General features: G+C 41.3%; 1 protein-coding gene across 2 annotated transcripts in view; it reads left to right on the top strand.

Moving 5' to 3' along the window:
• CHCHD6 (coiled-coil-helix-coiled-coil-helix domain containing 6) overlaps positions 1-26,356 on the top strand; it is a 109,229-nt gene that overhangs the window by 29,360 nt on the left and 53,513 nt on the right. Inside the window, exons 5-6 of one of the 2 annotated variants that reach the window (XM_066558048.1) lie at positions 2,277-2,297; positions 7,616-7,699. In XM_066558048.1, the coding sequence (XP_066414145.1) occupies positions 2,277-2,297; positions 7,616-7,699 (105 nt within the window). The remainder of the gene's footprint in view (positions 1-2,276; positions 2,298-7,615; positions 7,700-26,356) is intronic. The other variant, XM_066558049.1, reaches the window with a different exon arrangement.

Below are 26,356 nucleotides of genomic sequence, written 5' to 3'. Positions count from 1 at the left end.
TTCCTGTGGTTGCTGTCCAGTGAGTTATCTGGAAGAGGAAAACAAAACCTTTTCAACAGAAGAGTTCAGGAGTATTGACCAAGGGTGTTGAAAGATGACTTGTATCCCAGGGCTGGAATTATAAAACTTGTAAGCTGCCATCTGGGAGCTGGAAGTGAAGCTTGCTTAGGGAGCAAGGAAACCAGATATTGCTCATTTCTTAAATGGATTGCTTAAAGTTCAGAAAGATTAATGGATAAGCTGTGTCTATTGTTACCAAGGCTGGTAAATGCAGGTCTGCAAAGACATCTTGGCACAGGCTTAGAAGTTAGCAAAACTTAAACCAGTAGCCCTCTTGAGTTTTCCTTTTTATATTGTTTTATTAGTGTATTTTATTTAGTCAGGGTTGGTTTTTTTCCAATGCAGCAGTTTGTACTACTACACATCCTAATTTTCCTGTTTCCATTCAGTGGAGTGTATCTATTCCTATTCTTGAAGTAATAATTTTTCCTTCTCCTGAAGGTTGACAGAATTAGAGTATTGGCAGTACTGCAGAAGAGATGCTCTGTGATTAGTAACAGTGTCATATTCTCTAAAACCCTGATTCTGCTGCTGTACATATTATCTTATGGGGCACATATTGGTGATAGGGCCGTTCCTTCTCCTTGCTCTCGTTTCTCAGCCCCTGTCCAGTGTCACTGAATTAGTACCTTTTGTTTATTTTGTCATGTGAGTGTTTGTCCACCAGCAATGTATGTCATTTCATGGCTCAGGCACCCAGGGATGACAGATGTACATCCAGTAAAGATTTAGTGGTGTGCATGACCTACCTGCTGAAATAATAGCAGGCACCATGAAGAGTGCTGTGTTCCTCCTGTCCATCTGCTGAGGATGGACAGACCTGTAATTGCTAAAATGTAAAAATGAAATTAAATTCATCTGTCCTGACTGTAAAAATCATCAGGAAGAAAAATGTTACTCAAACCAGGCTTTTGTCAGGATTGGTCAGTGATTACCAGTAAGCACCTGTTGTGTATTGGTTTGTTTGGCCAAGGACTTGATGCTGCTATATCAAACCTGTCTGCAGAAAGGGGGATTGGCTTCCCTCAGCTGAAATGTAGATGTTCAATTCCAACCCTCTAAGCTGGTGCAAAGGATGAGGATGGACGACACACATATCTGATAACACATCATCCCTCAGTTACATGAAGTAGTGTCTGTGTGCCATTAAAATGATGACAGATCCCATAAAAACATTACCCTCCACTGTCTGCTCCCTCTGGCAGTGAACTATGACCAAGAGGAAAGTTCCTTGTGCCCTGCCAACTCCCCTCAAATAAATAATCATAATGAAAAAGGGCCAGCCATTCTGAAGTTCCTGCTTAGCCAATGTGCTGCTGATTGAAGGTAGCCCTCAGAGGCAGGGAAGGCTTGCAGCCCTTGACAGCAAATGAGAGCTGTGCCTGCCTCATAAATGCCTTGGATTCAAAAGGAGGGGTTATGGGCATGAAACGTTTATCATCTTGTACTTGCTTTGCTGCTGCTGGCTTACTGTGTAAGTAAAAAGTAGTAGCAAGTAAAGAAGAGGCAATACTGCAGCCTGTTTTATCTGCTTGTCTGCACACTTAAATAGGCTTGTGGGCTAAAGAAAAGGAGCAGGTGGAGGCAGCTTGGCTTTGACAGAGGTTTGGACTCTGCACTCAAGAGGTTTTCAGTTGCCTATGAAGGGGAATCTGGTTGGGAACCTGATCAGACAACTGGCTTTCTGTTAGGAATCACTCTGAAATTGTCCATGGCAGAAGATGACTTGCTATGTAGGTCAGCTTGTGCATTCAGAAATGTGCTTTAAAAGATTACTTGTTCTTGGCATGTAATTGGAAGCAGCACAGTTGTTGATCACCTTCTTTTGAGTCTGCCCATCACTGGCACATTCACTGGTGCATGTTGTGTATCAGCACCTCTAACACATGCAGCACCCTGCATGGCTCCTGGAACTGGCTGCTTCCCAGCTTCCTTGGCTTACCTCCCACCCTAAATGGGGGTCCTGCAGCAGGCTGTGGGGGCTTTGCTCTGGTTTTGGTTTAGGGGGTGCATGTGCTTTTGTTTTGCTTTAACAGCACAGTTCCCAACAGGGGACAGCACTGCATTGCTTAAGATGCTTGTCATTTTAAAGGAACTTTTCTAAACTTGTCATCTTAAAAGCTATAGTGCACAGCAGCAGGCAGCTCCAAAAATCACTGATTACTCTTTTTCTTCTCTTTCCCTTCCTTTCTATCTTGTGCTGTCTTTATTCCAAGCCTGTGGATTTGGATGCCTGGGTAAGCTCTCTTTTTTGTCTGGATCTTGCTTATTCCAAGTGTCATGTTGTTACTGTGCATGTACAGATTGTTATTGCTGAGAACAGATGCAGGATTTTATTTTCTGTCATTACATTTTAAAAGGTGTTCAGCTAGAAAATTGCATATTATTTCCTCCATAAAGATTTTCACTGGTTCCTTTTGTGTAGCTTACAGCTGCTGAAACCAAACTTGATCTGGTGATGTGTATTGTTGGCTAAGAGAGTAGCAGAAACAGGAGGAAATGAAGGTTATACCAGTATTGCTTTTTAAGGCCATGAGTTGCATCTGGTTTCTGAAATAGAGCCTGGTCACCTGCCTTCAATAGAATGAAAGGTAGGACAAAAAGCCAGTGATTTTGTAGGCCCTGTGTCTGGAATAATGATTGCAGACAGCTCCACAGTAATGGTGATATTTCTGCTGATGCCAGTGGAGGTTAAGTCAAGGCTCCCCCATGGCTACTTGCTTGGTACAAGCCTCCCTGTAAAGTTCTGCTATTCAGTCTTGGATATGAAGTACACAAATTGCCTCTTACTATTTCAGTGTTGCCCTTTCAGCTCTGCCATTCCCTTTAGACTTGGCCAGGAACATGCCAGCTAGCTAATTTTGGAGTTAGCTCTGTTCCTCAGTGAATTTCTGTCAATTCCTTCTTCTCATCTTGGAGTCCTTAATAGCATTTGTTTTTCTCCCCTGCCACCTGGACTGCTACCAGGACTGGAAGAGACTTGGGAAAGCATGAGGTATTAGAATTTGCAGTTGTGAAGTGTGGCAAGCTGAGGTGCCCAGCCAAAACATCTCTGCTGTGCTGCTGCAGAGATGTAACTGTACCTTTGGGGGAAGCTGATAGCTCCTCTCAGCAAAGACAGGATGATGTAGAAACTAGGCATTTGATAGACTTGAGATCCTTTGCTTTATCCTTGTAGCTTATTTCCCTGTGTTGCTTCTGACTGATTATCTAGGCATCATCTTGCTAGTTTGTCTGTGAGTGGTGGAAGTGCTTTGCCAAGAAGATAAATATTTTTGCAGTAATCTTGCCAAGTGCTGTGACTTGCTTTTAGGAAGTATTCATAGGCTGAGGTTTGGACCTTTCCTTCTAGCTTGAATTGCCCTTTGTAGACAAAGAGTTTTTGGGTTTTCTGTTCTCCAGAAGAGTCTTCCCAAATCCCAGAAGCCAAACAATAATGAGGAGAGAGACAGCTCAGTGGTAGCTGTCAGCTGTGGGCTGTGCCAACACTGCATTTTATTCCCAGGTGCCACGTTCCTTACTATCATCTGACCCTGCCAATAAGCCTTTTTTTTTTTTTCCAAACAGATTTCTGCCCTAGTTTTCATTTTTAACAAGGTGATGAGGTGGGACTGTGATTAAAAATAATAAAAGTGTAGTGATATTTTAGGGTGCAACAAAGCCAAAGCTAGTCTGGGAATGGTTGTAGCTAGAGTGAAGCCCAGCTCTGGATCAGTTGCACAGTCTGATGTGTGGCATGTTGGTGTCAGCTCAGGACATGGCTAAAACCATGTCTGGTTTTGTTCATAGAGAATGAACCGATAATATTTCATTACTTCAATTAGGAGCTTGTAAAATATTTCTTTTGGCCTGTCTGTCAGCTCTCAGGCCAGTGCTTGAATCCTTTAGTTGAGCCAGTATATAATGTATAGCTTTAGAAATGTGCTTGCACTGTTTATTTCTAAATGGGTTACTTGATAAAGGGAGAGAAAGAGTCAGAGAATCACATAACTCTGCCCTGGCTCTTTGTCACTGTTCAAGGCAGCACTGAGATAACCTGAAAAACCTTGGGCTGCAGAAAAAATGGGAAGATAAAGCAGAGGAAAAATTTGAAAGAGCACCAACCAGTCCATGGATCCATGCCCATGGAAGCTGTAGAAGCATGTTAGTAGTATGCCTTTGCTGTCCTTTTGGAAGAATATAATCCTTGTAAATTCTGGCACCATCACAGGGGATTCTTGAGCATTTCTTGAATGCATCTTATATCTAGCTTTTGGACAGAAGGCAATGGCCAATTGCCTACATATTCTTTTAGAAATACATCCCCTTTTCTAAGTTTTGGGTTCATTTCTGTGTTTTGTAGCTGAGTATGTCCTTTCTTCCCTGTCTCTCTTTTGGATCTGTGTTCATACTTCTTGGACATCACACTATCTGTTCTACACATCCTAGATGTCATGTCTGGGCTTTGGTCACCTCTTGCACAATATGTTCAAGCTCCAGTGTAGTTGTGCAGCTTGGAAGTGAAATGCAGCTTTCTGATATCTGATTTTCAAATCAGTGTGTTATCATGCATGTTTTCCCTTCTCCTTCCTTTTAGTTCTAAAGGCCTTTTTTCAGAAAGTCTATTGATGCTTTGTTTGGCACTTGCAATCTCAATCCCCTGTGAAATTGTAATCATAGCAGCCAGTTCTGTCTGGGACATCACAGGCTTCTAACTTCAGGTAGGGAATAAGCAGCAGGACTAGGGGAACTCTTAATAAATATCCTATATTCATTCAAAATGTCCCTAGTTGCCTAACCCAGTTTGGAACAGTGAATATTTCAGATGACACATGCTCTACTATACTGTTTGTACTTCAAACATCATCATAAATTGTGCTAAAGTTTTTAGTAGTAACAGCTGGGGATAGAGGGAAACAGAAAGCAACTTTGAAGCAGATCTGTCACAAATAGAGTGTTTCTCTGCATACTTCAATGCACTAAAACAGCAGCAGATCTTGAAAACAAGCAAGGCATTGAAAATATGTTTGTGTTGCAAGTACAAGGTTTCTCTGTAACCCCTAGTTCATCATTCATTATGGGTGATAAGTGGGACAATGGGGGATAATATGGGAGAAATTACTTTGAGGGAGTACTGTGAGGTTACAGTCTGCAGTTAGGAGATCCAGTTTTGGTTCTTTGACCTCAGTTTTGCAAGACCCAGGGGAAGTGACTAACAGAATGCCTGTGTGCTGCAGGGTGCATGGTTGTAGAGGCATTATTCACTGCCATTATTCAAGGCCAGCTTGGCAGTGCATGGGTTGTCATTGTGCAGAGCAGCACCTCTAACATGTCTGCATCTCAGCACCCTACTTGAGAGATCAGGTGTTTGGTTTGTGTTCCCTTCCAGAGGGGTTGTAAGGATATATGTGCTGGATTTCTTGGTGCATGAGTCTGGCAAACTCACAAGTTGGAAAGTTGAGTGAGTGTGTGGGTTTGGGATCCATGTATTGCCAGAAACAGAATAAAGCCTCTTGAGCACTGGTATTGTTACATTTATTGATTTTGTACTTCCAGAATATCCACTATCCCAGGAGACTAGCACAAATACATAATTATTTAGATTAAACAGAAACTTTCTTGAGTTTATAAGAATTTATTATTTGACTCTCTTTTATTTCTTTTTTCCATCCATCATATGATGCAGCTTCCATCTGAGTCATGCAGAGGGGTCAGTACTGTCTTACTCTTCTTTCTCTTCCTTACTTATTTTCCTCTTAAGGAAATACAGCCACTTGTGGAGTAATCTGATTTTATGGGCGTTATGCAGAAAACCTGCAGGAGAATTGGGATCTTTTGGCCATCCACCAGACCACCCCACCTTCTTACATCTGTTTCATTTTATTTGAAATTGCTTCGTTCTTTACTGTGTAGAAGATTGGCTCAGAGGAACAGCCATGGTTCTCTTACCAGAAAATGGTTCTAGTTCTGGTGTTTACAAAGTGCCCATTGGTGCCCCTGTTGTTGCTGTGATATCTCTTTTGTCAGGCTGCATGTGTGGGGCAGCTCATTCTCATCCCTCTCCCCATCCTGTTCCAGCAGGTGGGAAGTAGTATAGCAGCTATAGGTTAAAACACAGCCAGAGATTTTGCTTTTAATCAAGTGCCTTTGAGACAGAGAAGATTTAGTTATGAGTCTCTACTGCTTGTGCCTTATCCTGGCCTCATTTTCTGGGATAGCAAACATGGAAACCAAAATATTGCTTTAAAAACAAACAAAGAAACCCGCATCACCACCACACCCCTACAATCTTCCTATTTCATATAATCCTTTTCTTGCTTGCTTATCAACCACCCTCACTGCCTAGATGAAAATCTCTTCTAAGCCCTATTATACCACTATATTTCCATCAGCAGGGGAGCAGAAAGAAGGACATGCACAGCAACTTGCTTTCAGATGTAATTTTTCTCGTTAGCAATGGCTTTTGGCCGTAAAATGACAGGTCTGAGCCCACGGGGATATTTCTGTCCCAGCTGTTTAATCATGTTGGACCAGCATTTTCTGTGGTTGTGCCATCATTAGAAGTTAAGAGAATGTTGCTGGGATGCTATGGCCTGGCAGGGTTTGTGTCCATGTTAAGCAGGCTAATCATTCTGGTTTTGAAAGGTCTTCTGCCTGCTGTTAACTTCCGTGGCCCAGAGATTTTGAGGTGGGATGGGAGATGTAGAACAACTGTCATTTTTTCTTGCTGTTGTTGCTTGTTATTTTTAAACTTGAAAAGTTTGATTCAGTTCCATCAATGTCGTGTTTTCTTAATGCTAGTTCAGTTTAGGAGTGGGAATATAATTAAGTGATGCTGGCTGTAAGGAGCTAGAAGGCTACAGCTGTTGCTGTGCCCACACAGACTTTTTTAATTGAGCACTGTTTAGCTGATGAGTACCAGATTTACTGTTTTGATAGTGCCATGCTTATAATTTGTGAGATAGAAGAGAAATTCTTTGACAGCCATCTTCCCTCTTACAGCACCAGCCAGAGGAACTCTGAGGGTACTGATGGGGAATGCACAGAGAGCATGTGGAGAGGGTACTTAATTATCTGGATAGTCCTATGTATGTCTGTTGTAGGGCAGTATTTAATCCTTAGAAGCTTTTGGACACTCCAAGGGGCAAGGATTTATAAAGAGGAGGATTTAGGGGATTTGTTTGATTTTTTTTTTTTTAAGGTAAGGGGAAGAACATTTGAGTAATGACTGTCATGATTCATGGAAAAACAGACATGGATAAGATGGAGTTCTGAAAAAGGGAATTGGAAAATGTCACCTTTCTATTATTATATGTTTTCATTTAATAAGAAGTAAAACCAAGGGTTTGAGTTTGAGTAGGATGCTAATAAGAGCATTTCAAAGGTTGGGGGATAACTCAAAACGAGCTGCAATTCTTAAGGTATGTACTTCCACTGAGGGGGATCCTGTGCATGAGTCCTGAGCAGAGGTATTTTTTTAAATCCCTTTTAGTCTGTATCTCATGTGCTTTCCTTGTACTACATTGTTTATTATTAATTTCTTCTTCTCCTGCTGCTGTTTTGTTGTCCTTGCCAGGCTGTGGGGCTGCAAGGCTGGGAGGCAGACCTGAAGCGACAAGAGGCCTTCTACCAAGAGCAGTTGGCCCGCATTGAGAAGAAGGTAAGGCTGAGTTGTCTTCATTTCTGGCCCCTGCAGGGGTAGGACATGGATCTGTGTGGATCCAAAAGATACAGAACCAAAATGTGTTGTGCTGCAACCTGGAACTGTCAGCTGACAGGATCTTATCTGCCCCCCAACCCTTACGTAAGGGATGAAAAAGCTGTACAAATCTTTTGAGCAATTTGTGTTTGAATGATAAAGGTTTTTTAACTGGATGATTTTTAAAAAGGATTTCTGGTAGTTCAAACTCTATTATCTTTTTTACCATGGGATTTAGGTGAAAGCTAAATTGAAAAAAAACAAACAAGTGCCCTGGTTTTTATTCCTTTTGTTAAAAATCCTTTCCTTAATAAAAAAAAAAATCAACCACCACAACATAAATTTTGCTGTAAATATGAATTAAGTTGTATTAACAATTTTTCTCTGGGGAGCCAAACAGTTCAAAGAGTGGTGCTGCAGTACACTGCCTGCTTCTTGCTGGATAAGCCTTTGAAATAAACATGATTTAAAGAGACACTGTCAAGCATCTTTTAAGCCTGAAATGACCTTTGAAAATCCATTTAGGGATTTGAATCTCTCCCCTAAACGTGGGATTTGCTTCTCTGTTTAATTGTTTACCATGATGAGTTTTTAAAAATTGATGCCATAAAAATAGGAGCAGCCATGCTGTTCCTTATGAACTAATGTGTTCTTCACTTCCTGGCAAAATGAAATAATGTTATAAGTAGTCTTTATTTTTTAATAAATGTGGAGAATAATCTTCTCCAATTTGAAGCAATTAGACCTCCTGACAGGGAGTTGCATACATTTGACTTGTAGTTGTGTTATGTGACTAAAAAGAAGTGCAAACAATGAAAAGAGTGGGTTGTAAAGAGACTGAGAAATCAATCAGTTTTACTACCAATATGTAGCAGGATGGTGAGTATGGAACATGGGAAAATTGTAGATTATAGAAACTGTGGGGAGCTGTTGGCATATCTATTCCTCTTTTCATTCCCTCCTACTGTATGACTGTCCATGCTGCATTTTTGAGCCATCAGTGGTAAAACATGCCTGTGAGCAAATTCACACAATACAATTTTGCAACACTTTAATCCGTACAATTCATTAAAAATAAACTATTAAAACTACCACTCAGTGTTGCATTTGTATTTTAAATTCTATTTCTAGATAATGGGGATTGTTCAGTGAAATTGCAAACAATCTAGCAGCTATCGTTCTAATTATCACAGTTGTCCATATGTTCGTACGCAAAGGGAATTTTTGCAATTTCTTGATCCCATGCTGTTTGCTTCTATTATGTTCTTCTCTCCAGATCTGGTTTCGTGAAGCGGAAATTACAGGGGAAACCTGTGAGCCTGTCCTTTATGGACAGTGGAGTGGGGAGAAGTCTGTGTCCAGGCTTCATTGTCCTCTTTTTGAAATCTTTTGTTGTCATTTGTGTTTTCAAGTCCACGTCCCTTGCTACAGGGACACCTTTATAAACAACGTGATGGGTATTTTAGTGTGGGATCTTCTTGGGGGAGTGGGGTGAGCTGCCCATAGTCCTATTCAAACTGCAGAGCTACAGAGAAACTATCTTCTAGTTGTTATGTGTACAAAAGCAAATGGATAAAAAGAACAGGTTTTCTTTCCTTTCTTGAAACACTGGGTAGTTTCTGACCCTTAAAGACTAGCATTTTGCTGGTAATAAAATAGAAGAATGCCTCCAACCGTTAGTCTGGATTGGAGTGGGAGGTGGTGGGGGCTAGAAGGGAAAGGAGAGAAATGTACTTGAAACAGTGTAATAAAGCTTAATTGTATTAGTTTTGAAAAAGGTTTTTGATCTTCTCTGAGGATAATTTTATTCCTATAATGGTTGGAAAGATGGAAAATGCAGCACAGAACAATCTTTTTTATTAGCTGTTGCTTTTATATAATTCTGCTTTTATTTGTTGAATACACGCAGACCTTGACATTTATTTATATATTTTTTCCTTCCGCTGTGCTAAAGCTTTCCAACACAGGCTTAGATATATTTTTATATATCTGTGTATGTGTATGTCAATATTAGAAAAAAGCTCTCAGTAAGGGGATGGTGGGAGAGAGCTCTGAAATAGAATTTTGCTTTCTCTGCTGTTTTAAAAGGGAATGGTGACTTGAAGTGTGGTCACTGGTAGTTCAGAGGTGTTTGACTGGGAGTGAATGAATATGGCTCAGTGTGGAGTTAGCAAGCTGAAATTTCTCCTTCTAAGAATCAGGCTATCAGGAATTCCCCTCTCTTCTCCCCTCCTGTGCCCAGGTTGGTTTTGTCCCCACTTCTGCATGATAACAGGATTCAGCAGGAGACTTAAAGATTTGTTTTTGAAGCACGTTTTGAACTATTGATGTTAAAAACTCAGTACCTTCCCAGTAGGATGCTAGGAGTAATTGTGTTACATACTCCTTACAACATAAGAGCTGCTCAGTGAATCAAACACAGAGACTATCCTGTTTCCTCTGACAGTGGTCAGTTTGTAAAGGCTTTGAAGGAAGAAGAAAAAAAAAACATCACCAAAACAAAGTGACAAAGAAAACTTTTGGAGAGCAGTTTTGAGAAGAGTCTTCCTAAATGTTGTCAGTTGGAGGCAGACACTTGCCTGGCTGCACAAGAGTTTATTTTCATTCAGTATTTTTATTCACTGAAAGTTGATTTAGTGCCATTGTTCTTCTGTGCATCTCAGGCATTTTTTCTGTAGCCCTGTTCAGCTCTGTGCCTCCAACATCATGTGGCAGTGTGTGCCACAGGTTAACTTATATACTCTATAAATTCTCTGTTATCAGTTTCAAATATTTTTTTGCATTTAATATCCTTTTTATGTGAAAGAGATAAAAGAAATTCTCCTCATTATTCATTATCTGCAGACTTCTTTTCCCTCTTTTACCTTTCCATTAAACTGTGAGGTCCTTACCTTTTCAGCCTCTGCTTGTGTGAATGATTTTTTCCAGGTTTCTCATTCTACTTGTTTGTCTTTTGGCTCTTTCCCCCTAGCAGCTCTGTCTTTGAGATGTATTGACCAGAATTGAACTCAGTAGTTCCCTTGAATGCAGCAGATTGTGTGAATACATTATCCTTTTATTTGGTAATCTTAGAAAGAGTACTGTAATCTACTGGACAGAGCACAGAATTGGAAGGAAAAACCTGCTCATTTTCTAATAGCCGTTTCTCTTTTGGGAGTTGGAAACAATTATTTAGTCCATCTATCTCAGTTATTCCATCTATATGATGGAATAGCTTATAATGGGAGGGCAAAGTGTTGTGAAACAGTAAAGCTATAAAAATGCTAAAAAGGCTTTGCCTTTAGTTTTGCATGAGGTGAACTATAGGTGTACCTTATTTCAAACAGATCTTGAGAAACTCAGTTTCTCCAGAGAGTCTTATTAAAATTTTCACAGGAAAAGGCATGTATGAAAAAATGATTGCAGTATTTCAGCTCTTGGGGTTTTCCCTGCATCTTCTACTAAAGCAGTGGAAGAAATGAGACAGTGCAGCAGTTCTGTGTCACAGTGAGGATCCATCTAGTTCAGTGTGCTGCTCCTACCTGTGACTGAATGTCCAGGGATAACTGTAAGAACCGAATTGATGGGAAAAGAGACTGTGGAGTCTCCTTCACTGGAGACAGTCAGGGAGCATCTGGACACAATCCTGTGCCATGTGCTCTGGGATGACCCTGCTTGAACAGGGAGGTGTGGGACCAGGTGGCCCACTGTGGTCCCTTCCGACCTCACCCATTCTGTGATCAAAGCAAGGTTATGGGGTATTTGTCCCAAATGCTTTGACCATCCTGGCCAGTCATTTTTGGAACTTCTCCTCACGTGTTTAATCCTCAGAGGGTTGTGAACCAGGACTGTGCGCACAGCGCTCGGTATGCGGGGGGACTGTGAGCGTGTGTGGCAGCTGTGTCAGAATCACTGTTTGGTTCTCTGTTTCTTTGTAGTGCCTGACACTTGATTTGCACTTCTGACTTGTGTTGAGCAAATGCCACACACTGCTGCTACTGGCAGCATTCCTCTGTTTTGAGTGCAGACTTGAATATATACAGTGGGTGTACTGGGATTAAGGCAATGCTGGGATTAGTTGCTGGGAATATTCTTCCCACTGCACCCTTCCTTGTCAGTTTGTCAGGGGTTGTGTGTGTGGGAAGAGGTGGTGGGGCTTTGTTCTGCCTGCAGTGTGGTGCATGCCTCTAAGAGATTATTTTAATCAAATTTTATTGAACAAATTCCTTGCAGAGGATCATTACACTGGTAAAACCCTTCATCTTCCTCACTTTAACTCTGATGGTGTGTTGTAGTTGTGTGTTTCTGTCTCTTGGGTCACATGTATGTTTATGTTTTGGGGTGCTGAAATATTTTGGTAATCAGGAAAATGAGAGGGGAAGCTCCTTTGAATTGACTGTTTCTTGTGTGACTGGGTGTGATTGCAGGGTTGGAGCTGGTGATACAGACATTCCATTCCACACCGTGTTTCCAGTGTGACTGTTTCATCTCCAATAAGTAATCCAGTAATGAGACCGGGCTAATTTATTATAAGTGGTTAAACTTCTAACTCTGACTTGTTCCAGTAATTTTACACCTCATCCATGTAATTTGAATTATTTCATAGAATGTGTGTCTTCTCTCAACTGTTTTGAATGAGGTTTTGTACTGCAGTGTTCCTCTGGGTAGAAAGACTGAGAGTTAGACTAATAATCTGTAGGGAGAACCTGAGACACACTCAACTTGAGAAGCTCAAGATGATGTTTTCTCATGCATTTATTTGTTACTGAGAAGCAGGGAGGGAGATGGAGGCAGGTTGTGGTAAATAGGTAACATATATACTGCTCAGAACTGGGATTTTTATTGGGGATTCTGTGTATGCTTTCTCCTGCTTTCTCCAAGTAGTAGAAAGGTCCTTTAAAAATGTTGTAAGAAAGAAGTGCAGTCTCTCCTGGAACCCTTTAGATGCCAGGAGATTTCACTTAGCATATTAGTTGTATACTTTCTCCCAAGTAAATATTTGTTTTACTCCTTTTGCTGTTTGGCCTCTTGCTGAGTTTAACCTGACAAAAGCTAAGGGCAGTGCTACACTGCAACAAAAACACGGGCAGTGCTTTGGAGTGGTGTGAAACGGCAGAGAAAGGCTGAAGGTAATCTTGGAAGATAAAGTGAAACTCCTTGCTGTAGATGATGCCTCCTCTTTGTTTGGATTTTCCTAAGCTCCAGCTCCCACGTTATCTCTTGTTAGGCGGCTGTGGACTGCTGTGAGCACTGGGTGCATTAATATGCAACGTTTTTCTGCTTGTAGTTTTTCAGAGCAGTAAGTAGCACAAGAGGTATTCATAAGCTGTAGAGTATTTGTGCAAGTGGGAAAGGAATGCATTGAATACATACCTTTTTTATTAATAAGGTTGACTGCACCTTTTTCTCTGCTTGACTTCACAAATCTTGTAATTTTGTGTGTGGCATTCATCTTGTTTGGTTTGTTTAAATTAATCTCTTTTTGCCCTTGTACTTCCCGTTTAATTCATGTTTGTAAAGCATTTAGGATGTGTAAAGAATGGGAGGCAAAGTTATTTTTGTTTGTTATTCCTATTGGCCTTGGTCCTTCTTGGAGCTGTCTCCCACTTTGGTGTGCCAAGGTCACCCCTACATGCAAGTCCACTGTCATTTTTGGTTTATGGCTGGTGACTTGTCTCAATAAAAATTTCTGCAGAAAAAAGTGATAGAAGCCTGAACAAAAAGCCTTCCAGAACAATACATCCATGTTGGATCTGTACCATCAATTTAAAACAGACTCTGTGGGGCTGCACAGATTGATGTCTTCTGGTAGAGATGGGGAGGCATTTCTGTTGAAGGGGATGAGAAATCCATTCCTTGAGTTGGGATGCCAGGCTTGTGTATCCATGAGACCTAGGGATCACTTGCCTACCTTTGAAAAAACAAGCTTTGTTCAGGTGTTATCTCCAACCAAACCCTCTGCCCTCTCAGTGGGAGTTAAAGATTCAGTGCCCTTTGATAAATGAGTTGATATGTCCTGGCAGGTGACACTGACACCATTTGCTTTCTCCTGTAATGTCTTGGGGCTGTATGTGAGCTATTGCCATGTGTGTAAGGGCTGCTTTGTTTGCCTCTAGTCACAGTCTTGCTCTAGCCAGTGCTGTGGGTACCTGGAGGAAGAACAGCTAGTGTGAAATGAACTTCTGGTCTCAAAAAATGTGTTGCCCTTTCAGAAGAATTTCTTGTCCTCATCTCTGTAATTGAACCTTACAATATTCTTTAGAATTTCATTTTCATTTCTTATCCAATTTGTTCAGTTATCTGTTCATACCCAGCCCTTCCTGCAAACCCTTCCTCTCACAAACCCACCAATGCTTTCTTTGAGCTTTCAACATCTATGATGCAAAAAAGCAGTTTGCCTTTCAAGCCAGTAGAGCAGTACAGCAACGCACCCAGTTCATCAAACTGTTGATTTAATCTTCTGAACACAAGAATAATCCCCACTGTCGTTTTCTGAAATGGGTTGACAAGATCCATCCTAATCATTCAGATACTCCCAGTTGCTCAGGTTGCCTGGCTGGGGCTGTGTGGCTGCTGCTCTCAGGTGCCAGTGGCTCTTATCAGTCTCCCAGGGCACAGCCTTTGATGTTTAGAGATGGGAGATCCTGTCCTGTGCGTGAATTAAATTTCTGAATGGGAACAAACTGAATCTGAAATCATCATCTGAACCAGTTCCAACCTTCCATCCTCGTCTCCTTTTCAGTTGTTCTCAGACATTAAATGTCATGCTGGGGTAAGAGCGTGACAGGGAGGGCAGCATCCCTGATTTCTGTTGTCTGCAGGCATCCATTAGGGCTGAAGAGCATCTTTAGAGGAGGCTAATGCTCCTTGTAGTCTCCCTGTCTGCAGGGACAGGTTCTTTCCTTGTTGCTGGTGGCCAACACACAAACTGATTTCCAGTACCTTGTGCTCAATTGACCTATTTAATGGCTTTTTTGCTGAAAGCCTGTGATGTTTAGTAGTTAATATACCTGAGTACACAGCTTTTAGAGATCAGATAAATTGATTGGTAATTTGATGAACTCAAAGAACATCTATAATAGGGTAACTAAAATGTGTTAGATGTCAGCACAGCCTCTCTGCCTTCTCTGCAGTGTGTATGTTCTCCCTTCAATATGTGTTGACTGCTGTACAGTGCATTACATCAAATTACAAGCAGCCTCTATGCAAACAGCAGCTAAGTGTTTGCTTCCTCTTCAGCCTGCAGGATTAGTGCAGAGATGCCTTTGCAGTCTGTGTGCTGAACTGTCAGAGCCTTACGGGGATTTTGTTTCCCTGGCATTTAGAGCATCTCTGCAGAGGGAGAGAATGATGCTTATGGGCTGCTTCATCTTGGAGGAATCCATCCTCAGGCTCGACTTGTGAAATAAATGTGGCAATGTGTGGTTTGAACTTAGTGTCTTAACACTGAATTTAGCAGCTGAATTTAGATAACAATCTGGTATCTGGTCTCATCAGTGTATCACTATGAAGACTCGTTAAAGGCAGAACAAAAAGACCTGGAATGTGATCTTGTCTCTTTGTTAGAACTCAACACTGGAGCATTTGTCAAGTCTTGTCCAAAAAGAGCAAAACAAGAGGTTCTTTTGTCTTACTTCTGAGAGCTTTCCCCATTATCTAATATTTCTGATATCCTCCCTTGGCATTTTTTATTCAACCCAATTTTCCTTTAATTCCATTCATTTTCTCATTGCCTAATAGTTTAAATTTCTGATTCCTCCCTCTTTGTGCTGTTTACATGCTTGTTTATAAGCAGAATTGGTATTTATAAATATGTGTATGTATATTTGTATAGATAACACTGTTACCAATAAAAGCAGTGCTACTTTTCTAATGGAAAGCAGCACTGGCACACACCCGCCCCCCCCCCGTCTCTCACCTGTTTTTACTGAGGTGCAGTTGTACCTCAACAGCAACTACATCACCCTGCTGCAATAAATACCACTGCTGCCTGTTATTTCTGTGTAATTCACCAACCAGTGTACAATTAATTTCTGGCCCTGTTATTGCACTATTGGCTATTTTATGAAGCTGTAGAGAGTTAGCACAGTGAATTGATTAAATGTGTTCCAGACCTTAGGCTGGATTCAGTGTGTCTGCTGGGATTTCGATGATTGAAGCTTGTGCTTCTCTTGGGATATTCCGGATTTAGACTTAGTCTTGGAAATTGGTTCAGGTAGACAAAACTTCCCTGTGTGTGGAATTCACTTGCATAAGAGCCTGACTTTGGGGAATCTGAGATTTCTATTTCAGCTCACAGTGGTCCTTCTACATGTGGCAGGAAAAAGGCATTACTATTGTGACTTAAAAATAAAGCCAACAGTGGGATTCGTTTTGAAAAGGTCCTTAAAATTATGGCTCTGCCCTTACAGAATATACTGTCATCATGTTAATGGAAAATATGGCTAATAATTACTCTATAAATTGACTCCCTGGAAGATCTCAAATTTGTGCTGAATTAAGTAGTCCAAAGATCAGACTTTAGAAAGGAACTACTCCATATTTACAGCGGCTGTACCTTCTGAAGTGTTTAGTAGTTTACTGTGGGTGTGTTAAATACATGTTTCATGACAGCCTGGGGCCACTTCTCTGAAGGTTTTTTCCCCATCTGCCAGTCATTTTAAAGAAACATAAATAAAAGAGCTACTCCAATTTCTTGAACATATAATGCATGTTTCCCAGAGACCCGGGTGACTCAGAAGTAGCTTGTAAATAACATGTTCAATGTTTTTAAATAGATGTGTACCATCAGGCTCACAGTGAGGTCTTCAGCCACTGCAAACTTGCTTTGCCTGTCACAGGATCTCCTGGTTTCATGAAGATGAGGGGTGGATTTTTGTTTGTTTAGTTTTGGGGTTAATTGGTGGTTTGCCCATATGTTCTGCTGCCCCAAGGATGATCCCAGCCACAGTTTGCCATTAAACACCTTGGCTCAAATGAAGATTTCCTGGCTCACCCATTTGCATTTTAGCCTCATTGTAAATAAATATAAAATAATGGCTAATTTTGTTTTGTTTTAGTTAAAAATAGTAAATATACGTCTCATATGCAGTAGAACTATGTAGGAGTTGTACCCTAACAAATGTGGAAAGGAAATTGCCCTGGTAGGTGTTCAGCAGTGGAGTGTCCAGCAAGTAAAAGATGTTGCTCTGCACAGAGGACAGCAGCAGTGAGGAATGGCCACAGACCCAGGACATGCTGAGAGGCTGCTGAATCTGTGCCCATCTCCAAGAGGCCACGGAGGAGCAAGAGATGGGAGAAGAAAATGTGGGAGCTGAGATAAAGCTCTAAGCCTCTGGTTTGAGAAGACTTGTAATAGCTAGGTTATTTTATGAGAAGAGCTAGCTTTTCTTTCCTTCCCAATTACTGTGTTTCAGGTCTTTTAATAAGAAAACCAGCTTAATTCCTTCTCCTTTCTTCTGCCTCCCCATTCTTCTGAACAGAAGCCAAATTTTTTCTTTCATAATTTCAAGCTGCAAGGTTGCTTTGAGCTTGCACGCCTGGGTCAATTGAGGAGTGCCTGGGTTGTGGATTTTTTTTTTCCCCAGAGATGTCTCATGATGTACTGGGCAGTACACAGAAATCATCTAATTTGCCCTGACATGCAGCAAGCTTTGAACTGGCTGGACTGTGGTTCTTGATCAGAGAAGACGACTCATATGGGCGTGTAAAAATGCTGTATTGTGTGCCTGTCTGAGCGTGGATATGCATTTTTTTAACTTCATTTTTCATAATAGTTATGTATACCACAGAATTTCCTTTGGCTGTTTAGGGAATTAAACGTAGTGTGTGAGACCTCTCACCTTTAGGTCATTTGTTGAGATGCAGCAGCAAAAAGCCATTATGCCTGATGGTTAATCACTCATTCGTGTGGCACTGAGGTAGCTCTTCCTGCAGCTAGAGACAAAGGTTTGTTGCAGGAAGAACAAAAAAAATTCCCCCATAATAGTGTCCTAACTGTTGATTTCTGTGAGAGCATCCCAGGGAGGAACACAGCATTTGTCCTTGCTGGCTGAAAACAGAACAGTGCTGGGTTTTAAGTTTGTGTGTTCATTTTTTCTGTGGAGAGAGGATTTACCTCCAGGTCTGAAGTGTTTGTGGTGTTTGCTTTTATTCCCTCCTGTTGTTCCCCTGTTCTGTCCCTTCTTTGTGTTCCTGTTGTCTTGAGCTCAAGCTGTCTCTAGTTGAAGAGCTTGAATTTTTTTGCTTGATCTTGTCCAGATACAGGTGAAATACTGATACAGTTTTTTCCATGAGCCTGAAAAAAATACCCAGTTATAAAAACCACTGTTTCCCCAGCCTCTTTTTCTTACAAAGTTTATCAGCTAGAGCTACAAGCCCCTGATAATTAGGATTCTTATACAAAATATTTCTTCTGGAACTTTAAGGCTACCTATATTTTCTTTTCATTTAATGCCAAGTTCAAGGTCTGTTGTTGCTTGTATGCAATAATCCTTACTGTCAGACTGTGTTTAGAGATTAAATTCTGAGTAGATTAGCTTGCACCTATGAATGTGTGCTACACTGTGCATATGACATTCTTCCATTTATGTTCCTCAGAAGCCTTGGCAGCAAGACATTGTGAGATCTTTCAGATTTAATGTTAATAAGTAAATATTCCTATTATTGTTTAATAGGCTAAAAGTGAGACCTGCCTTGTTGCCTTTCCTGTGCGTGGACTCTGTAATGAAAAGTTCCATAACTGAGCTGGTAGTGCCCAAAAGCTGTGTGAGGCCATGGGTGACATCCTACCCCAGGGCTGTGTCCAGAGCGGTCTCTGCCAGAGATGGGCAATGAAGGAGTTGTGTGGCTGCTCCTGCTCTCTGTGGGTGTTGGATTTTCATGCTAATGTTTACAGCCTAATAGCCCTGCTGTGAAAATGCCTCTCTCCATTGGTTGGAGGTCTGTGGTCCTTCTGGGCTTCTCTTTGGAGCCTTCCCTCTTTGCCAGCTGCACAGGTGTCTCTTCAATGCCCCTGTAGAGGAGGCAAAACAGCTGCATTAAAAAACAGGTGAAAGAGAAGATTGCTAAAGGCAGAGAGAATGAGACTGTCAAATGATGGAAATTGCTTACAAATATTTTCTGATTCCTTTCTTATCCCTTCTGCCATCCTTTCTTCTTTGTCCTCCTTGTGTTTTATTTTTATCTTAGGATAAACATCTTATTTATTTTCTGTTTGCTGTGTGCCGAATTTCAATCTTTTGAATGGTAAAATACATATAAAAAGACACTAGTATTCCTTTCTCTGGAATAACTGATGCCTTGCAGGGCAAACTAGAGGTTATGTGACAGTGATATTATAAAGGCAGGCCAAAGGAATCTGTGTTAATCCATTTTCTTTTTCCTGTTATCAATGTTTTGTTTTACATTTTATTTTTCTTTCTAAATAGTAATCAATATTTCTTTGTAGAAATAGTTTAATCACTTTTTTTTGCCACCTGTAAAATACATTGTTGCTTTATAATGTTTGTCCAACTATCACTAATAAGGGAGAATGACATAAAGTTATCCTTTGTAATACTATTTTTGAACTGTGGAGCTGGGGACTTTTTCCAGGTATTCATTAACTGAGGTTTCTAGCTCACTGGAAGATAAGTGAACATTGTCCCCATTTAAAAAGTGAGACCTAAATGCTTAAGGTTAGTATTTTCTATAATAGCTTTTTTCTCTTCACTTTTTGGTTATCTGGGTATGGTGTATTTCTTCAGATGTGCTGATTACCCATAAGTTGAGCTTGAAGTTTTGAATAATGAGCTGCTATCTCCAGACAGAGCCATGAGCCAGCAGGCACTTCTGAAAGTGTGGATTTGTCTGTGTCATTAACCGTGTACAGTGACCTGTGAAGTCCTAGCAGTCTTTTTTGGCTGTAATCATTAAACCAGTCTCTCCTACAGGATAAAATGGGAAGAGAGCCTGCAAGCACAGTGAGAGAACCTTGACTGAAAATACAAATATCTTCAGAAAATGCTCTGGGAGTAATAGTAATAAAGAAAAAGTACAATGGCAAAATAAATTGCTGCTGATACAATTTTTCTTCCTCCCTCAAGTTTGCCTCTAGTATGGCAGATTTTCTCCCTTCGATAAATAAATGCAAAGATGGGAATTGCTGCCAAAAACTGTCACATTTCTGGAACTTTCAGCCCCTGATTATTCACATTAAGCCTCTCCCCCCACCCCCCAGCAGTACAGTATTCTGAATATGTACACCCACCATTCTGTCAGATCTGTGCAGTCTGTGTCTGGTTCATCTTCTGTGTCTTTGATGTGCTCCATAACGTAGGCAAAGAGAGGTCTGATAGTCTCTCTAAAAACCTGACAGTTTGTGTGACAATCTGTCCACGAATCCACAGGCTCCTTGTCAACCAAATGAGCCTTTGAATATCAGAGGTTTCAGAACAGCGCTTGCAGCATTGCATATGCACCAAGGGGAGAGTACAACAGGCTTCCTTGTAACCTGAGAGATGTCTGCCTTTTCCCTAATCATTCCAGGGACATCTCATCATTGCTTCTTGGCTGGTTCTCAGCCCCGCACATGTCGGGGTTATTTAGCAAAGCTTGATTTACTGGGAACTGCACGTGGAGAATAATTTGTAGTTGAGAGTAGAGTAAAAACCCTGGGAGGGGGTGGAACTTCCAGGCTTCGGCTTACTTCTGTTTTTCAGCATTTTTTTTTGTTTGTTTCTTTTAGTGTGACTCTCTTCTCTGCAGTTCCTTTACCCATGCAAGTGTATGGATGTGATGCATTTTCTTCAGTATTCTCCAGTTCTCTTGTACATCCTCTTCTCTTGTGTTCCTCTATTCTGCCTTTCTCTGGGAACCCAGTGTACTGCATGCCTTAGCTACCTGTTGTATAAAAGGATGGGGTCATGAATTTAACTCAGTTTTTTTTTTTCAACTGGGACAGGAACTGTTAACTGGGCCAGCTGCTGCAGTTTATAAATGGGACTTAGGGATATTTTCAGCAGAGAGATGGAAGTTTTAGCTGCAGCATGACTGTCCGAGGTGGTGGGAGTTTTGTTGGAGGCTCTGTCAAATACCAGCTTTGGCATGATGGCATTAAATCTTAGCTAAAATGTTCCTTCCTTCCTTTCTTCCTTCCCAAAATAAGCTCCTGTGACAGGCCTGACAGGGGAATGTGCTTCGTATCTTTTTTATTGTATGACAAGTATTTGATGGCTGCCAGTTTTGTTTGATGGAGTTTTTTTCCCCTCTTTATTCCCCCTTGAAAGTGCTGGTCAGCCTTTGAGTGAAACTTCCGCCTGCATTTCTTAGAACTCTTCAAATTCTGGCAATTTCCTGCTTATTTCTGTTTCCCTTGGCATCGATTTCTCTGCATTCCTGTCACTCTGTCATGGACAATGCTCAGTTGTTTGAGACAGCATCCTGTGATCTCGGAGCTCATCCTGATTGTGTGGTGGATCTGCTGGTAGGACCCAGGTGTCCCTGCAGGATGAGTTTTGCAGCTGCCCAGCACAGGTGCTGGATTTGGCAGGGGTGCTGTGCCCCAATGCCGTGGGCACCACGTTATTTGTGCAGGTCAGGCACGTGCAGGACTCCTCTGAAGCAGATGCTGAAAATTGTTGATGTTTAATCGATGCCTGGGAAGCCTGTTTACCTGCACTTGTCAGGTGTAATTGATTCGGGCATTTACTGTGAATTCCTCACCTTAGCTAAACTTCCAGCTGGGAGGAGAGCAGGGTGATACTCCCCTGCAGCAGTACTGGCATTAATCTGGGCCTTTCACAATGCTGTTGCTGTCCTTTCCAGAAAGCCTGAGTTACCTGCTGGAATTTTATGGCCTTTCTCTTTGAAGCTGCTTTTACTTTCCAGAGTTTGTTTAAAGAATCGGCAGTGCTTTGTTTGTAGTCTTTCAGAAGGGTGTGCTTTAAAGCAACCTCATATAAACAGTGTTTCTTTCTCTTTTCTCCTTCTTTCCTTTTTAATTGCTTCTGTAGTAATAATTTCTTTTTTGCTTTCTGACTTGAAGATAACATAAGGCTTTTCTGCCTGCTTCCAGTGAGGCACTTGAAGCTTTTGGAAGTCCCTAAAACCATTTTGCTGTGGGGTACCTGTTTTTAATTAGACTCTTCCCAGGGTACCTTCATAGACAGCCTGACTCTGGTGTGGGATCACAGCCTGGGTCTGTAAACCCATTTTCACTTGGATGGAGTATCTCGGTGTGGGACCCTGGTTCTGGGAAGTCCTGGGATGCATATTTTTATTTGAGTCACCATGTGCTTTAGGGACTGTAGCTTAACCTTTTTGTACCTAGTTATCCTGTGTTATCTACAAGGTAAACCCAGCCATGTTCCTTCTCCCCAGCTCTGCCTTCCTCAAGCTTTGTGGAGATACAAAGTGTTCTGTGGGATTTTATCTGTGAGAAGCTTTCTAGATATGCTACAGAATTAATATTTTGCTTTCAACTCAGGATAATATTGCAGACATGAGAAGATCTGTTCAAAGAGGAATGTACTTCTGCTCCTGACTAGTTTAACTTGCCTGGGTTCTTACTGTGGACACTACTCTCTTTATGCTTTCTCTGAATCTTAATCCAAAATTTATGATCTCACAGCTTATTGCCGAAGGAAAGAATAGAATGGAACAAATTCAATGCTCTCATTTCATTATTGGTCTCAGCGGGAGGAATGGATGAACCCACACATGAACAGCAAACAACAGAGCTGTGTTTGGAAGTTGGCTTTGGCTGAAAAAAGTATCTTTTTTTTCATATCAGCAAGCTGTTTGTAGTTCCTTGCATCTTTTCTCTGTTACCTTTTAAGAAAAAAAGCATATGAATTTTCAAAAAAGCAGTTTAACCCTTAACTTCTATGCTCTAGTGATATGCTCTATAGGCATGTTTCTCTTCCTTGTTAATTGGCTTTTATTTTTATGTGCATTTGATGGGAAGGAGGAAATGTGAATGAGCTAACTGCTTGCTGATACCAGCAAATGGGCTGAGCAGAAATGCCAGAGGAGTGAGCTCAGGAGGTGAAGAGATTGTTTCTTGCAGCATATTCTGAAATTCCCAAACTCCCTGTTTTGGACCAAAGCTGATAGCAGTGATTGATTGTGTGGGTTGGTTTTAACACATCCACAGGGTCATCCAGTGAACAGATTGGTTTGGCTCATCTGCCTCTGTACCTGAGGGAGGGATGCAGGTACATGGGGTAATTTTTCAAATCTGTTAGGAGGTGTTTGCGTGAGACTTCTGAGTGGTGAGCATGTACAGCCTGATCTACAGCGCGTGTGAAGCAGTGACCTGCTGAGGTGTGGGTGCACCTTTGCTGCCCTGAGGCACTGCTGGCAGCAAAGCTGGCTCCCAAAGCTGGCACTGACCCATGTTTCTCTGCAGCTTCTATGGCAGCAGCTGCATCCAGGGCATGTGTGTGCTGCCTGTCCCCAAGAGTGTGCAGGCAGGCCACAGTTGTGCTGCTCCTTAGGATGGTGTGAGGTCTTATTTCTGGCTTCAGAAGCAGCTGGAAGCAGGAATTTGGATGTCTTCCAGCTGACATTTGATATGCAAGAAGTAATCTTTGCTTTCCTTACCTGTTTCTCTCAGAAATTTGCGATGCCCTTGTGGGGCACACCACGTACTGCCCCGCTCACAGCACTGCCTCTTGTGCTCTTTTGGGTTTGAGAGGGGCTTGCAAAGGGCATTTTGCTGCAGGCTGGTGAGTGTGGATGTCAGAGGAAGGGATGGAAGCAGCACGTGTGTCAGGTGTGAGGCAGATTGCACCATCCAATCTCCGGCTGTCGTCTGCAGCATTTGTCAGGGCCTCCACTGCCCTGCTCCCTTTCATCACAGCTATCACTGGCATTCATCTAGGCTGGCAGCATTTCAACAGCTGTTAATCCTCTTTGTATCTCTAAACACTGTGACCACTGACAAGCTTCTATACTCTGAGGTGTCAAAATATCTCAGGATATCTGTGGTGATGGTGGTTGGGTTTGTTGGTTTTAAATCAAGACACCTTCTAATCTATTGACCCGAACTGAAACGGATGGAGAAATCCTTGTCCCAGTGTCAGGTTTTTAATGCTGCTGCTTAATGTTCACAAATAATTTCACGTGAAATCTGATCAATTTTGATTTCCTCATGCTTGTTTTGATCAGTTTTCTGTTTTACATGTTACTGCAAGTAGCACATGTTTCACTGAAGTTGTAAGGAATGTGGTTTAATGTTAGTGTGAGAATGAGCTGGCAGGGTTTTCTCTTTATGTTTCAATTACTTTCCCTCCTGAAATAACCCTGAGAACTCAGTCTTCTGCTATTATGTTTTCTTGCTTTCTTTGCTATATGTTCTGGAAAGGGCTTGGGCAGTGTGGTGAGGTGTAGTAGTGAGTGTTGGAGGTTCTCTACATGTTTGCAGCCAAGGAGGAATGCTGAATTAAAATTACTCCAAATTTAGCTCTAAGTTTTAAAATTGATTCCCTTTGGAAGGGAATTTTTAGCACAAGGGTGTTTTGATGAGTGGAGAGCAAGGGTATAGCAGCAAATCTGTTGTAGAAAAAGAGCAGGGTAAAGGAAAGTGGTTCTGTTGCACTTTATGCTCTGGTTATGTATTTTTACAACTTCTTGGTGTTTTTATTATTTGCTACGAACCATCATTTAATAGCAGGGAAAAATCTTTCAAACTAACATTTCTTTGCTTAGTTTGTTTGTCTTCTCTGGAGAGCTCTCTCCCCATATGACAAAGCTCTGATGTTCTGAAGTTGAGTCCCCTAAGGCTCAGCTTTATTGAGAGAAGTGAAACATTTTAGGTGGTTCATTCATTCTTTCTGTGTCTTTTGTTATTTGAGCCCTTATGGTGTCCTTTGGTCATGTTTTTAAACTTATTTCTGCAACTAAAACTGCCAGGAGCTTTATTTAATAATAGTTGAGGTCTCATGTTCAACTTTTTCTTTGTGAGCTGTCATTTTATCTCAAGCATCAAATAATGTGAAAGTAAATTAAAAGCAGCGTTCATGTCTTGTAATTTCGTGTGGAATGTTCTCTCTTTTACTGTACTGCTGAATATCGTTTTATGAAGATAAAGGACTTCACTAAGACTACAGGCAGCTCAGACTTTGTTTCAAGTGCAAATACCACACCTTGATCCTGCTGAATAGCCCTTGTGTGGAGGCGACCCTGCTGAAGCTGGGGGAAGAGCTCGGGTGGTTCCTGGCTTAGCTCCTCCTTTGCAGCTATATTATAAAGCCCTCCAAAGTTCTAGGCCACTGGAATGTTCTCTCCTGCCATAGTGTAGTGGGTAAACTGCTGAAAATGAAGCAGTTCTTGTGTTTGAAGTAGTATAGATGAGAATACTTGGAAAATTATTCCCTATTAGTAGAAGCCCCAGATCACAGAACCTGCTGTGTCTGTGCCCATACTGAAAGACCCTTCTCTTGCCCATTTAGCCCATTTGTTGCTCATTTAATGTTTAGGACAAAAGGGAATGTCACTTGCTCAAAGTTGGAAAGGGTCTAGAGGCCAAGGAAAATGTATTTTAAAAATCTGCTTGTTGAGCAAACTCAAATTTAAATTGTAGCCCCCTGTTTTCATTACATTACATTCATTACATTCATTCATTGGGGAAGCATTTAAAGGTACTGATTCATAGCATTAGAAATATTGTTTTATTGGGTTTTAGAGTTTTTGGAGGGGAGAGGTCTTGACCAACAGCAAGAGGCCCTGTTGGGAAGGGAAAAAAACAGGGAAGGATGTTTCCTGTTCATTTGTAAAACTCAGCAGCTTTATCTGCAGGTTGAAGGTGTTCTATGCCCCTCCTCAATCTTTGCATGCCTGGTGGTTGCTTTGAGACCAAGCCTTTCCTCCTTCCCTTCACTGATATTCTTGCCTCTGTTTAGGCTCTCACTTGTCTGCTTTTAGCACCTTCAGAATTCAGAACTAAAGGCTGGGTTCCTTTCCCAGCTATTTTTGTCCGTGTCTGTAGCTGATGTTGTTGAAGATGAGCCTGACCCAAGTGCTGGGCAGTTGAACTTTATTAAAGTTGGTAAGGTTGTGCCACAACCACTTTAATCAACAGCACATCCAGCAAATGATTCTGTTGGCTATTGTCACTTTCTTCAGGTGGGTTAAACACAACCTCATGCTGGGGCTCACGTACAACAGATTTGTTCCTGTTTTCCTCTCCCGCTGCTGTTTCACTGCAGAGTGCTGCAGGCTAATAGTGTCTGATGGGACTACTTCCTATTGCCTGAAAAATGTTTAAATTTGCTACCTTGCTTTCTCTTTTTCCCACTTTCTCTCATTCTGATCTCTCAGATCCAGTCCCTTTGAGAAATCAGACAGTATGAAATATGAAAATTGCTTGGGTAGTAATTGGAGAAATGGTGAGACCTTTGAAGCCCAATGGAGATAACGCTTACATCTACTTATTCACATTATTTAATTTTTAATGGCAAATTTAATTAATGAAGCACAGGTCTTGTGGTTTCATGTGTGAATAAGTAACAGCAGGGAGCTGTAAGTCATGAGGTCTGTTTACAGGCCAGAGAAAAAGGCACCATTAAAAGCTGAACTTTTCAATATAGGAAGGAGAAAAATGGATTTAATAGCATTGAAGTTTGACCACTCTGTAATAAGTAAGTAAACAAAAGC

Source organism: Molothrus aeneus, chromosome 12, assembly GCF_037042795.1.
Source record: "Molothrus aeneus isolate 106 chromosome 12, BPBGC_Maene_1.0, whole genome shotgun sequence".
Taxonomy (NCBI): Eukaryota; Metazoa; Chordata; class Aves; order Passeriformes; family Icteridae; genus Molothrus; species Molothrus aeneus.
The sequence above is the reverse complement of the archived record's forward strand: the minus strand, read 5'-3'. Positions and strand labels throughout refer to the sequence as shown.